General features: G+C 32.4%; 1 protein-coding gene across 1 annotated transcript; it reads right to left on the bottom strand.

Moving 5' to 3' along the window:
- Positions 1 to 1,981: 1,981 nt before the first annotated feature.
- Positions 1,982 to 7,120, bottom strand: TPS7 (trehalose-phosphatase/synthase 7). The gene is made up of 4 exons (XM_085703312.1): positions 6,935 to 7,120; positions 4,343 to 6,393; positions 3,498 to 3,771; positions 1,982 to 2,478 (listed from the first exon to the last, which is right to left on the bottom strand). Exons 2-4 carry the CDS (start codon positions 6,343 to 6,345, stop codon positions 2,170 to 2,172), a joined length of 2,586 nt encoding a protein of 861 aa, XP_085559438.1. The 5' UTR covers positions 6,346 to 6,393; positions 6,935 to 7,120; the 3' UTR covers positions 1,982 to 2,169.
- Positions 7,121 to 16,050: the final 8,930 nt, after the last annotated feature.

A 16,050-nucleotide genomic window follows, 5' to 3' on the forward strand; every position in this document is an offset into this window, starting at 1 on the left:
GTTAATATCAATGTAAAATTACTTCTTTTGGGATGTTTAACACGTGTCTTAAGGGACGGGTTAACAAAACTCTTACTCCCTCCGTCCTAAAATATAAGCAAAAAAATCTCATTTTCTTTGTATCAAAATATAAGCAAAAAACACCAACTTTTATGTTATTATTGTGTTTTTTCAAACAAATCATCTTTTCCAATATAAAATTAAATGCATGTTGCATTCAATTTGTTTCTCTTTTTATTTTCTCCATAATTTTTAACCAATGAGAATTATTTTTACATCTTTCCATGAAACTTATTCCAAGGAGAACACAAAAAATTATACCTCAAATCACTAAGTATTGGTTTTCTTAATAAGTGTGAATTAGTGTTTTTTGCTTATAAAAAAAGACGGAGGGAGTATTTGTTTACAAAAATGTTTTAACAAAAGCACACCTCATAACCCAAAGTCTGTTTTATGCAATCATCGGATTATTTTTTTATACGGTCATATTCTATGAAAGTAAACATTCGCTATTTTTAAAATCCACAAAAAAATGTGACTCTTAATTGCTATTATATACGTATTTATTATTATAGATATCCTTCTATGCACATTTATCAATTGACATTATTATATTCTCCCTTTTATCGAAAACGAAACCAAACTCTAAAGCACCCAGGTTAAGGTGATCAGCACCAAGAGATAAACGTGTAGAACAAAAAAAAAATTAACAATTTGAAATTTGAAGACATTATCTACTTTACTAAAGTAACAAATATATAATCCGCAAAATAAATAAAAAAATAAAAAATATGAACAAGCATATATTTATTTCTAAAGATCCTTAAAATAAAAATAAAAAATCTAAAAGTCTCAAATTGTCACCCTTAGTTCTAAGGAGACTAGGGGTGTTTAAAACCGAACCAATCCAATTGGAAAAATTGAAAATCGAACCAACCCAAATCGAAACCGCAAAAAACCACATTTGGTTTGGATGTATTCAGATCATTTTTTTACTCAATCGCACGGTTTGGTTTGGTTTGCGGTTTTCATTTTACCAACCAAACCAAACCAAACCAAACCGCACATAATAAAAACACTAATTAAAATCTATGCACCTAGACCAAAACTCATAGAAACTCAATGAAAATTTTTATAAAATGACATATTTTTTTCTCTTGTTAAGTTTCTTCTTTGCTTTTTATTTCAAAAATGTACTTATGTGCTACTTTAACTTTTAGAGAATGATAAAATCTAAGTCTTTTACATTTCTTACATAATAGAATTAGTTTTTGTCCACGTTTTTAATTTCGTTTATGTTGTTTGGTGAAAATGAAATTGTAATGTGGAATGAAATTTAAAACATTATTGGAACCTTGCTGAAAATATGTTGTGTTTTACCTTTTTAACTCGATTTTAATGTTGGAAATAAAAAATTGTATTGTCTCAAAAAAACCGCACCAACCGATCCAACCCAAACCGCATTTGTTTGGTTTGGTTTGGATTGTGTTTTAAAAGTTAACCGAACCAAACCAAACCACATGCTTTTTTATCTTACGGTTCGGATGACTTTTATCCTCAAAACCGAACCAAACCGCACCGCGAACACCCCCTAAAGGAGACTCTTCCTACACCTATACCCCAAGTCTCCAACGAATTGTGTTGTAACTTGTAACTGTGTACAATATGAGACTAACGCTCGTGTGTTTTTCAACAATAGCTTCAAGCAATGACTTAAGTTGATCGAATTTGTAGCAACATCAATATAGGTTATCTACTTTATGCTTCTCTTTTCTTTCCTTAATAAAATGTGTTTATCACCAAAATTCAAATTCTACTTATTCCATATCCCATCAAATGTGGAAAGAAGACCATTGCCAAGAACGAGCCTTGACTTTTTCTTTTGGTATACAAAATGAAAACAAAATTTAAATCTTCCTCTGCTACTCCAAAACTAGAATGGTAGAATAAACGATGAAGAGGACAGAAAACAATGACATGCTTTTCTCAAAAAAAATTACTATGTTGTAATATGTAACTGAAAAAAGATAAACAAAGAAAATGAAAAGGAAAATTTATGAAAACATTCTGCAAACGCCCCAATTGTCGCAAAGAATATTACATTTCAAATTTAGAAAGAAAAAAAAAAAACATCACCTAAATCAGGAGAAACCTCAGTCAAGTTTGGATTCAAGAGGAATCCCCAGATTCTTCTATGCATGGTGAAGAATCTGATTCTTCAGCCAAAGATTCTAGCATATTTATTACTTCAGAAGTATCATCCAGATAATACTTTGCTTTACTTGGCTTTTGTCCAACCGTGCAAGCAAATACAGAAGCATTGGAGGAAAGAATATTCCTTGAGATTGCACTACTAACTATTTCAAACATGTCCTCATCTGATCTGTCATCACCAACACACAGGACAAAGTCAGCCTGTTTGTCACTTTCAGTCATTGACGAAAATATCTTGTCCGCAACTAAGCCTTTGCTCACATCCTGCAATGCAAATGGTATAAGATGAATCATCATTTTCCCAAAGGGGTTGTAGCACAATAAATAGCATATCAATTATCAATTATAGTGTTAAAGCCAAAATTATATGGTAAAAACAAACTGCTATGCTGGATATACGAATTTCTATATTGAGTAAAAATATTATCCAAAAAGCTTCTCTAAAAAACTACTTTAACAGCATCATTTATGTCTAAAGGAACAACAGGAGGCATGTCAATCCAAAAAATTAGAACAGAAATTTGCAGGACTTCAATGTCAGATATCCAAGACAAGGATAAAATAGATCAGGTTCTTGGTCCATGGTTAGATGGAACATTTTCTTATTAAATGGCCATGGTAGAAAGAAAAAAAAAATAGAATTATAAGAACGCATTGTTATATCTTACGTAAAGTTGGACAACAAATTCCCGACAACTAAGGACCTACTAGCTTTAGATAACATTGTTAGGTTTTATTTTCTGTATCAATTACAAAAATACCAACTTGCTTTCACCATGTTTCGGGTTTTCGAAGTCATTTTATAGGAAATGGTGAAAACAACTAGTTGTGTTATTTTCACTATTTACTGCAAAAAAATTGTAAATAAGCACAAAGTGAAATCAAATTGCTATTTAACAGGAAGTGTTTTCTGAAACCAATCAGACCCTAGGGACCTTTTGGATTTCTGTACATATTTTTTGTTCCCATTTTCTGTTATCACAGGCTTACATTTTGCTCTGTTTTCAAAGTTAACAATAGGAAATGGTGAAAAAAATTATGTACAAAACTTTTTAAAATGAAAACAAGGTAACATTTTTGTAATTAAAATTGAAAACAGAAAATGGAAACCAATCATGCCCTTAATATTGCTATCTAAGCTCTTCTGTAGTCTCTGACAAATAAGAAATCCAAACTCCAGAATGCATTTTAGAAAGGACATTTTCATATTATAAAATAATAAAATGTAAAATGAAAAGCAGAATTCTTTATGTAGACAAATCATGTAGAGAAATTGTATATACCTGGGGCTTCACTTCAACGATAAACTGACCACTCTTTGCGGCAACAGGCTCATTGGCCAAAACACTTTCTAGATGATCTAACATTTCCTTAGCCTGAGAAGATCCAAAACCAAGGTCGGCATCCCTGTATTGCCAAACCAAAGCACTTTCCTTTCGTTCAATACTGGAACCATCAGTTGCCTCTGTATATAGTTTCATTACAGGTTCAGCAATCTGCATCCATCCAAAATCAGAGCAATTACCACAAGTTTCCCATTCACCGTCTTGGGACCACCTGAAAAATGCTCAAATTGTTAATAAATTGCCAAATTATAAAAAGAAGAGAACACGGGACAAAATATATCAAGAAAGTGAACATTTGGGAATTTATGTTAGCAAAGTGTAAATTTAGCTTCTAGATCAATGCAGATCCATACATGGAGGAAGTGATCAAAAACATTATCAGCAAACAATATATCACTCAACAGGAACTTCTCCCTGGCATGACTGCCATAAGACAACTGATGTTCTCAACTCTGGTTTAAACAACAGTGTAAGATGAGTTACTAACAGCATTTGCAAAACCATACACATGAATTTCAATTTACAGTAAAGCATACACTATCCAATTGGACTTTAAAACACTTTCATCCCCACGTAATAGCTCTTGTTCAGACCTAGGGATGAAAGGAAGTTATTGTAATTTACTGCATTCAGACAAGAAAAATGGCACTTTGCAACTTTACAGCACAAGTTCATAGTATGGAGATGCCTAAAATATTATTTTCACATAATTCATAAGTAATTTCTGAACAACTAATACAAAACAAAATAAACAGATGAAATGTCGGAGCGAAAGTACAGACCTCAAGAAGTATCCATGTTCTGCAGCAATTCCAAGTTTTTTACAGGGAGTAAACCATTCACTTAAGCTATCCCTACCCCGTCCACTAACAATGAAAACAACATTTTTGGGGTCTGCACAGAGACTTTCCAAAAGAGATATGACCTCTTTGCTTGGACTCTTATTAATGGAGTTTTGAGGCATCACAGTACCATCATAGTCCAACAAAATGGCCCTACTCTTTGCCCTCTTGTAAGCTGAAACCATAGCATCAATTGAGAGCTTTTTAAAGTTAGGGTCAAGAGCCACAACTCTAAATCCAAAGCTAAGACCTATTCCCCAACATCTTTTTCTAAGAAGGTCCGTGCAAGCCCTCTCCATGTCTTGCAAGAAACTACGTGACCAGTAAGCCACGTCATGAGTGCTGACATACCGATAATGCTTTTCATGCCGCAACTGCTTCTCTCCATCACTCATTGAAATGGCTTCATTCATTGCCTCCGCAGTTGCTTCAACATTCCATGGATTGACACGGATAGCCCCACTAAGCGATGGAGAACACCCAATAAATTCTGATATTACAAGCATGCTCTTCTTTGGGCTATTCGCATTGGAACTTGATTCAGGACCAGATATTCCCTGTCTACAAACAATATATTCATAAGGAGTTAGGTTCATCCCATCCCTTACAGCTGTGACAATAACACACTCAGCAAGGCTGTAATAGGCAACTTTTTCAGTAATTGGAACCGATCTGTCAATAAACACAATAGGTTCATAACCAGGTCGTCCAAACACTCTGTTGATCCTGCTGCAACTTTCTTCTATTTCAGAATGGATTTCATCTACATGTATCCCTTTACCTCTAGCAGGGTTAACTATCTGGACTAAAACAGCTCTTCCTTGCCATTTGGGGTGTTGTTTCAGCATCTGCTCCATAGCCAGAATCTTCAAATTTATACCTTTAAAAATGTCCATATCGTCAATACCAAGCAAAATGGTTTTTCCTTCAAATTGCTGTTTGAGCTCCCTTGCCTTACACTCCTCATCCGACATCCTCATAACAGATTCAATCCGACCCATGTGAATCCCAACAGGCATGATCTTAATACTGATAGTCCTCCCGTAATATTCCAATCCTAGATAACCCCTCTTTGACTGATACTCTAGACCCAACATACGACTGCAGCAGGAAAGAAAATGACGAGCATAATCGAAAGTATGGAATCCAATGATATCAGAATTTAGTAAAGCTTTTAGTATCTCCTCCCTAACAGGAAGAGTCCTATATATCTCCGATGATGGAAAGGGGCTATGCAAGAAAAATCCCATTTTAACCCTGTTAAAACGCCTTCTTAGAAAAGTTGGCAGCACCATCAAATGGTAATCATGAACCCAAATATAATCATCCTCCGGGTTTATTATTTCAACTACCTTCTGAAAGAACAGCTTGTTTGCCAGAACATAGGCTTCCCACAAATGGCGATCAAAGCGGTGGCTTTTATCAGTTGAAAACGGTAACTTGTAATGAAAAAGTGGCCATAATTGCCTTTTGCAGAAGCCATCATAAAAGTTTGCCAAAACATCAGGAGGCAGAAAAGTGGGGACACATTTGAATTTCTCCAGCAAATACTGTGATACATCATCTTGTTCAGCGGGATCAATGTCAACGCGCAAAGATCCAACATACAGAACCTCCATATCTTCTGGAAATCCATCCTTAAGCTGTAATAGCAAAGAATCCTCATTCCAACTAAAACTCCACCCTTTGTTGTCCTCTCTTTTCTTAGCTTTCAAAGGTAGCTGATTTGCTACAATGATAATTCGATCAGAAGAAATAGTTGACGGATTATCCGAAGAAACACTTACTGCCTGATCATCATCCACCTCTGAGACAATCCCCGGGACACTCATAACCCTCGGCATCCGCCTTCGTTCTTTAAACTCCCTCCCCGACCCCGATCCCATTGCTGGGAAATTCCCAGAAGCCAAATCTAAAAGGTTTGTATACGATCTGGACATCATCTTTACGGTCTTCCAAAAAATACACAGTTCTCCACAAAACTCTACACTCTGCAAAATTGACAAATACAACAAAAAGCACAAAAACCATTAATCACCAACAGGACAAAAACAATCATACTCATAACCAACAAAAAAAAACACACTCATTCTCTTGCAACAAGACATGAAAACATAAAACATAGTCATAACCAACAAAACGTACACGTTCTCTTACATCAACACATATAAACAGTATCAGTGAATTGATAATCAAAACACACTAGTTTATGCTCTGACCCTTCTGGAAACAAACGATCACAGTTTACCAAAATGCAGATACATCATTACATACAATCGCACGTTAATTTTCCAAGAAAAGTTTCAATTTTTACACACTATATACAAAAGCCCCAAATTCTATACACCTAAAACGGGTTACATCACAATGAGTATACATGAACAAATACCAGGCAAAAAAACGCATTAAACCATCAAAACGCAACGATTCTCGATACAATAAGATCAATAACAATAAAACTCGATTGAAAACTAATAAACCTAAAAGTTCAATTTTCCCTTTTGATACAAAAGAATGAAATTGTAAACTGACCTTGTTGGATTGAAGCAATGGTTATTGGTAACAGTAGCAGATTGAGATTGAAGGTGAATTAATCTGAAAAATTATGAAAATAACCGAAAAAAGAAAAAACTAGGGTTTTCTTATTTACACAACAAGATCTCCCTTCTTTCTCTTTCTTTCTCTCAGAAAACAAAAAAGAAATTGAATTATGATTATGAATTAGAAAAAAGCGTTATTGAATGAAATATAAAAGTGGAAGATTCACAGAATTAATAAAATATTGACATGTTGATAATTAATTAATTGACAATATTTGAAAAGATTTAAAAATTTAATTGTTTATTGTTTTTAGCACAAGTTAATCGTGAACTCTTATTCTTATCTAATGTTTCGTACAGTGGACAACTAATATGTTGAAGAGCTTACGTCACGGACCAATAGGAATTTTAAATCACAATTCTTCACAATTTTCATTTGGTCCACTTTTTTTATTAAATAAAATTCATTTTTTAAAAATAAACAGGTACTGTTTGAGGTTTTATTTATTATTCGTACCAACTAAGTTAAACGTGCAAATCATTTTATCCACTTGATCTCTAACAAAAGTAAAATTTAAAGTAATTTTTTATATTTTTTTGATAAGAGAAATTTGTTTCTTTGACGCTGTTATACACTCTTTTTGTTTACATTTCTATTATACACTTTATAATCATTATTATAAAAAAATATCACATTTTATTTTTTTGACTAATTTATTAAATATATATATATATATAGATCAGATATTCCTTAAAAAAATATATAAATCAAATATATTATCTTTTTTAACAATAATCAAATACATTATTTATTTATTTATTAAATGATTAACAAATATATAAAATAAGAGTTGTGTCATTTGAACATACATTTATATAACAATCTTTAACACAACTAGAATTTGACAAAGAAAATAAAACATTGACATAAAAATCAAAACAATAAAAGGAAAAAAATGAAAACACAATGTAAATAAAAAAAGAAAGTTATCACAAAAGTTATAAGAAAAATAGTTGTCATTTTTCACAAAACTAGTGTGTTAACCCGTGCAATGCACGGGTGATAGGCTATTATTTTTCAATCTTTGATTTTTTTTTGTTTTTTTATTTATTAAAGAAAATTATTTATCCCATGTTTTTTTAAAATTTGTTTATGTGTTTATATGTCGCGACAAATCTGTGTCCTATATTCTTTTATGTTTTTTTTGGTGAATTATTCTTTTATGTTTATTAAGGATAAATATATTTTCATTATTTTGTATATTTGTCTACAAAAAAGTATTTGCCTTTTTTATATGTATCAATCACAAATATACGTTCCTCGTTTTTTTTTTCTTTTTATTTTGTCACTCCCATATTTTTTATGTATCCATGAATATATTTTAATAGTGTTTTTTTTATCGGTGACAAATAGTTGAACCAAATTTGTTATGTAACAATGATAAATATTTTTCCTATTTTTATTTATTTATAATGACAAATATAAGTTATTTGCTTATTATTGACAAATATTTGTCCTATTTTTACATGTAATAATCATCGATAAAACCTCATAAAAACAGTGATAAAGACATGTCACGTACTTTTTTATGTATGAATTACAAATATTTTTTTTGTCTTTCTTAATATTTGTTAAGTGTTTTCTTAATATTTATCAATTAATTTTTAAAAATAAGTTATCTAACATTGTCTTAGCATTTTTTTAAAGCATTTTCTTTTTTCGTTTGGTATCTTTTTCTTCTTGATAATATTAACCTAAAATACATAAGAAATAAGTTAGACTTGCCTAACTTTAAATTTATTTCTTTTTAAAAAGGTGTTGAATTATTTTCCCTTTTCTTTCTTTGTATTTCTCATTTTTTTAATGAATTTGGATAATAAATTTTGCATTACTTTGGTTTTGAAAAAAATAATATTTATCAATGATTAACCATTTTCCCATGTTTTTTCATGATCCAATGTAATTTTTTTTTCTGAAGAAGATTCAGGGATTAATATTTGTGTCATTTTTTTTAATATTTATCATTGTCAAATATCAAATATCTTATATTTGATTATTCTCTCTAATGTTTTTTCTGAAATTATTTTTTAACAACTTATTAGTTTTATTTCATACATCAAATATCTTATATTTGATTATTCTCTCTAATGTTTTTTCTCTTTTTGACAAATATCTCTCTAATGTTTATAATTCAAACTCATAAATAGCTTCAATCTCAATTTTTTGTGTTAAAAAACTATTTATATTTTACATGTTATAATAATTGGATAAACATTCGGATTTTTCATGTTTTAATTATTGACTTTTTCTTGACCGATTTTTTTTTTTTGAATTTTTCTTTCATTATGTTAATTTAATATAATTCCTTGTTTGTTTTTTAAAAATTTGACTTTAAATCATTCAAAAAAAAATTGACTTTAACAAAATATTTAATTGTTGGTGTATGTTATGTCCTTTTGGTAAGTCATAAATGGTAGTAAGTGGAATTTAAGTTTTAAAATTGTAAGAGTTATTTTCATATTCATATGTTTGTGATTCAACTTGCCACATGTCACTTTTCTTATGTATTTCATTTTGTTATTTGTTATGCCATGTGTCATTTCACCATTCTAAAATGTATGTATAGGAGATAGAAGTGGCTAATTTATCAAAGGGATAGAAGCGGTTAATTTATCAAGGGAGACAATAACGTAATAGTGATGATTGGTGTGTATTGGGGTGACCAATGGGATTGACAGTGACGGAGGAATGAGGGTGAGGTGCGTGAGATTAGCGAAACTTTTAATTACGAATTGGATAAGGTAATGATAGCCGAGTGAGCCGACCCAAATGCCAGCTGGCAACGCCCGAGAGAGAGCTTTGACCACGCGCTTAGCACGTGTTTGAGAAAGTAACGCGTTGCGTTGGATAGTGTGGACAGTACGGTTGGTGCGTCACTGAGGTGTAGTCACGATGTGGAGAAAGGGTAAAATGGGGATTGTAAGTTTTTGGGAAGTGAAAAATCACCGCAGGGGATAAAGTGAAAAAAAGTTTCTAGATAAGACAACGAGGAATGATCTGGCATTGCGTTATCCGTTTTATTCCAATGAATTAAATACTATGACTAATTAAATTTTGACAACAAAATTCACAAGACACGGTATGAATAAATAGGAAAGGAAAACATAGGAGTATTTTTTACAATGATTAAATAATTAAAAGTGTAAAAATTTTTGTTTTTAATACAAAACTTATATTCTATCTCAAAAAAAAAAAATACAAAACTTTTTTTTTTACGATAATTAAATTATTCTACAACATTAAGTTGTATGACTGATCATTTAAAATAGACTTAAATGTGTCACTGGTCCTTGCAGTCTCACAAGATTTTGGTATTGGTCCCTGCAGTTTTTTTTACATTGGTCCCTGTAGTTTTTTTGTTTGATATTGGTCTCTGCATTTTGTAAAAGTTTTGGTGATGGTCCTTCTCTTAAGTCCAAATTAATAAAAAAAAAAAGCAAAAGTAACAATGTATCACGTGGACCAATCAATACACGACACGTGGCGCACTAAAAGTAAAAAAAAATCCAACTTTTTAATCATTATTCTATTCATGATTTTTTTACTTAAAAATATCATTAGTCTTGCACTTTCAATATTTTTTTTTATATCAATCCTGAACTTTCGTATTGGTCCCTGAACCTTTTTTTAAAAAGAAAAAATACTTTCAATGATATTATTATGTTTTATTATTATTTTTATCGAGAATAATTATAAAAACAATGCCAAAATCTACAGGAACCAATTCCAAACAAAGAAACTGTAGGGACCAGTGCTAAAATCTGGTGAAACTGCAGCAACCAATGACATATTTAAGTCTTTAAATATGTCACATCATCGTTTTTTAGCTCAAAAAATAAGAAGAAAATAGGACAACAACTAAGCACGATATGGTGAGGAGGGTGGTCGTTTGAGGGAGGTGGGCAGCCATAGTTCAATTTGGTGGAGGATGTTATGTAATGTTCGTGGGGGGGTTGGTGAGGGAGTAGGGAATTGGTTTGATGGGAACATTCGGAGGGTGGTGGGAGATGGTCTTGGTACTTTATTTTGGTATGATCATTGGGTCGGGGAGTCACCGTTGCGAATTAAATATCCTAGGCTCTTTGATTTGGCTATAAACAAGGTATGTACGGTGGCTGATATAGAGAGAGAGGGGTGGGAGGATGGAGGAAGGGCGTGGGTTTGGCGGCGGCGTTTGCTAGCTTGGGAGGAGGAGAGTGTGAGGGAGTGTTCATTATTATTACATAACTATGTTTTACAGGTTAATGTTGCCGATAAATGGAGATGGACTCTTGACACCGTGCATGGTTATTCGGTGCAGGAGGCTTATCGATTTATTGTCAGTCATGGGACTTACACGGATAGGAGTCTTGTCGACAACATTTGGCATAGGCACATACCATCAAAGGTGTCTCTGTTTGTGTGGCGCCTTCTACGTAATCGACTTCCGACGCGAGGCAATTTGTTACGAAGGAATATCATTCAGGCAAATAATTCCTTGTGTGTGATTGGTTGTGAGGTTATGGAAACAGCATGTCACTTGTTTTTATCTTGTGATAATTCTTTTATGTTATGGTCATTGGTATCGGCTTGGTTAGGATTGTCTTTGGTACATCATAATGATCTGCGACAACACTATCATCAGTTTTGCTATATGGCAGGACTACCCCGGTGTACACAATCTTATTTTACAGGTATATGGTACGCTTGTGTTTGGGTGATATGGAAAGACAGGAACAAACACATTTTCCAACTCGAGGCTTCACATTCTATCGTTCTTATGGAGAAAATCAAACGCAACTCTTTTATGTGGATGAAAGCAAGGAACACATCTTTTAGCTATTATTTTTCTGAACTCAACAGTTACAGTTTGCCTACAAAACAATTTTGACTCACGTACTAAATGTGTCACACGTTTTTGACTTGGTTTTGTGCATTATAAATACAAAACAATTATCTCCTTTAATAGGCTAATTAGTTAGTAGTTCAACGTTTTTCTTTTTACATAGAAACAACCCCTCTTTACTTTTTATGTTTCAAGCTTCACATGAAAAGATTTTTATAAGTCTGATACACAACTTATGTTTTCTGATCCAAAATATTGAGTTTCTGGGTTACATCTCCTGATATTTCTAAGATAAATTTGAGCTGTTCTGTCACCTCCGCTTATGATTCATAACGGGGAAGAACTGTTGTATCCTGGGAGGATATGCGCTTATGAGGCGGATAAAATCCTCAAGGACAGTGACTATGTCACGCCTCAGGTTACGTAAGAGTGTGTTGTTTTGCAGGTTTCCTCCAATTGAATTTGTGAAGATTTTGATGGAGCTGTGTCTACAACCAAATTCGATAAGTTCCTTTACTTTATTTCTCTTTATTACTGGTCTTAATTATTTGTTATCATATTTCTTTTAATTTCTTCTTATACATGATAATTCCACATCTAAATCTACAACAATCTTGAGGATTTTACTAATTATTTCATGGCTGTTGATGATAGGGTTTGCACCGCAAGCTGCTATAGGACATCTGTGAATGGAGGAACTTATAATAAATTGGCTGAAATTAATCAAGTCAAAGAGAAGCTTGTAGTTTGTGTTAACTGAACCAGAGGTGTAATTGCTCGAAATAAGGTAACCCTAAATCTGTCCTGAAAACCTTCTATTGATTATAATCCAGCACAAGGATAAATAGAAGATTATTGTTGTGTCACTCTACAAGGTACGCTACCTTCTTATAAAGATCAATTTATAAAGTAATCCATTGAATCTGTGCATTCCATTAACGTCGACCATGATTTAGTTATCAGCATGCAAGATCATTATATGCTATTATATGCTGAGTTATGAGATTGATTTATATGAGGTGTGTGTTTTAGCATTTAATATGAATACTTTGATATGCTGGTTTTTGTTAACGCTTATCATATTATTAGCAAGTTGCTATAGTACTAGTTGGAGAACTAAGTTGTCATGATAAAGAATTGGTATATTATTTTTGTGTGTTCAAATTGCGAGAGCTTGTTGAATATGTACGCAAAATAGTGATATTTTGAAGCTTACATGATACCTTTTAAGCATGTTGAACATGGTTGTTTCATTTGTTTTAAAATATTTTTTATTGTCACTGTCATGCTTAGTCATTTTAAGGCCATATATGATGGTAGTTAATTTTCTCTTGGATTAATAAAACGGTGATAGACTGTATTGACATGAATCCATAAAGTTTCAAAGTGATCATCTACTAATGCATAATCCTATCCTATACTATGTAATGCAAAATCCTTTACTATATTTTAGTTTTTTGGATGCTTATGCTATGCCAAACTGTGCCCATCTTATTACATGTATATTTGTGTCATGTACTCCTTATATGACATTATTTTGTTTTGGTCGATATGCAACTCTAAAAATGTGGGGTCATACATGCGGTAATGTTATTTTTCATTTAACTCAAATATTCTTTTTTTTGATTTGAGACTCTATCACAACCTACAATTTGAGTATAGACTATTCACAAATTTATTTGAGAATGATAGAGACTTTGTTTACATGACTTATAATTTTAGCAAAAACGTGTATGAATTGCTATTAAATTTGAAGGGATCATTCTTTATTTTATTGATTGATTTATACATGTTTAGGGCATCTTAAATTTGTGAAAACGGGATATGAATATGAAATATTAGTGAGAAATTGTCACGTTTTTATAGCTGCACAAATAATGTGATCAATTTATTGTGGGGAAATTTATATGTATAATGAGAATTATTTTGACTTCGCTTATGTCAATATCATGGTTTGAGATATTTTATTTATTGTGAAACAATACTTAATTTTATTATTGGCACCAAACTTGGGTTAAGAAACTTACAGAGATATTTGAAACTATTGCAATATTGAGATGTTGTCGCTTAGAAATAATCTAAGTAGACATGTATATTGTTATGGCACTTGATATAAGAAAGCGATATTTGAGAGATATCATGTATTGTGGATTATCCATTGTATTATTAAAATAATACAATGATGTTTGATTTATTTATATGAGTGGATTTATTTTCCCAATGTGGGGGTTTGTCGCTTAGAATTTATCTAAGTAGACCCGATAACATATATCAAAAGGTCAGTTTAACAATATATGCGATATTGTTTAAAAGTGGATAAACCATTGTATTCAAATAATACAATGACGTTAATTAGATATGAATCCAATGAGAATAAATTTATAAGTTGATTTATCTTATTGATGAATATGTTGTCGCTTAGTAGACAACTAAGCAGACCTGTATGAATTTATTATGAAGAACAAGTTTATAATTGTTAACTTGGTAAATATGAGATTAATTGACTGAGAGACGTCTTAGTCAATATTCTTTGATGAATGAAATTTTTGTCTTCATCAATGTGTGTAAAGTACGTACTAATAAAGCCCCTGGGATGAAATAAATTTGTGGACATCGAGGGGATTGAGACTTAAGCCAATCGAAATTGACATGTGATAGGAACCCAACCTTTGTGATTGGAGATCCCATGAAGAAGGTTCAATGTGGTAAGAACAAGTCACATGTTAGTTCTGCTAGCGCTAAATTTAATCCTAGTCTCTTTCCTATGGTGTATTTGAGTAAGTGCTAGACACTGCAATATTGAGAGGATAAGCTATAATGCTTTCAACGATTATCATATCCCTTATGGGTGGTGTATGACTTGCAGCATACACTTGATGAAATCGCCTATATGGGTGTCGAGTGGGGCCGCTTGCATGAGACCGTGGCGGGTCTCTAGAGCACTCATGAATACCAGGCACGCGCATGGCCTATTCGCGCACAACCGCGTAACAGCGAGAATTGTGGGGGTGTAGTGTGATTATAAGACCTCTAACATACAACAAGTGTCTTGGGTTCCATAGCTTGCTAAACCAATTCACTGTGTGTTAAGTCTTATTAGTCTAGGACGGGTTCCATAGCTTGCTATACCGTTCCGATGCATTACATCTACGATGTTTACCCAGAGAAACTCTTTTTAACTTTTTATTTTAACTTTTGAAATATGTGGGGGATTGTTGTATATTTGAGATATTTCAAAAGTTATTTATTTTCTATTTATTATAAAAATGGTTTAATTAATTTTATTGAGAAAATTAGCTTTGTTGACTTATTCATAATAAGAAGCTCATTTGGCAGAATATCACGTTGCCATGATTTGTGGAACTTACTTTTCAAATTACTTTGCCCTGTTTTGCTTGGTCTTGGCATCACTATAACGTGTTCCTATTTATTAGCCAATTTTAAGGCATTATTTTTCTGAACTCAACAGTTACAGTTTGCCTACAAAACAATTTTGACTCACGTACTAAATGTGTCACACGTTTTTGACTTGGTTTTGTGCATTATAAATACAAAACAATTATCTCCTTTAATAGGCTAATTAGTTAGTAGTTCAACGTTTTTCTTTTTACATAGAAACAACCCCTCTTTACTTTTTATGTTTCAAGCTTCACATGAAAAGATTTTTATAAGTCTGATACACAACTTATGTTTTCTGATCCAAAATATTGAGTTTCTGGGTTACATCTCCTGATATTTCTAAGATAAATTTGAGCTGTTCTGTCACCTCCGCTTATGATTCATAACGGGGAAGAACTGTTGTATCCTGGGAGGATATGCGCTTATGAGGCGGATAAAATCCTCAAGGACAGTGACTATGTCACGCCTCAGGTTACGTAAGAGTGTGTTGTTTTGCAGGTTTCCTCCAATTGAATTTGTGAAGATTTTGATGGAGCTGTGTCTACAACCAAATTCGATAAGTTCCTTTACTTTATTTCTCTTTATTACTGGTCTTAATTATTTGTTATCATATTTCTTTTAATTTCTTCTTATACATGATAATTCCACATCTAAATCTACAACAAGGAACACATCTTTTAGCTATTGTTATTATGACTGGTGGTCACGTCCTCTCCTTTGTATGGGAGTGCACCAGTAATTTATATTTATCTGTTTTTTTGTGGATGCCTTTCTTTGTATGGCATATTGTTGTCTGTAAATATTTAGCAGTGTCTTGCTTTTT

The sequence above is a fragment of the Medicago sativa genome, chromosome 4, assembly GCF_051527215.1.
Source record: "Medicago sativa cultivar Bolivia chromosome 4, Bolivia_mono, whole genome shotgun sequence".
In the NCBI taxonomy this organism is placed as follows: domain Eukaryota; kingdom Viridiplantae; phylum Streptophyta; class Magnoliopsida; order Fabales; family Fabaceae; genus Medicago; species Medicago sativa.

Bases quoted from the DNA above. Each gene is read 5' to 3' on its own strand.
- TPS7 (XM_085703312.1), bottom strand. From the start codon at position 6,345: ATGATGTCCAGATCGTATACAAACCTTTTAGATTTGGCTTCTGGGAAT. The intron at 3,772-4,342 runs GTCTGTACTTTC...AGCATTTTTCAG, and splicing joins GAACATGGATACTTCTTGAG to GTGGTCCCAAGACGGTGAAT. The intron at 2,479-3,497 runs GTATATACAATT...TTTGCATTGCAG, and splicing joins TCGTTGAAGTGAAGCCCCAG to GATGTGAGCAAAGGCTTAGT.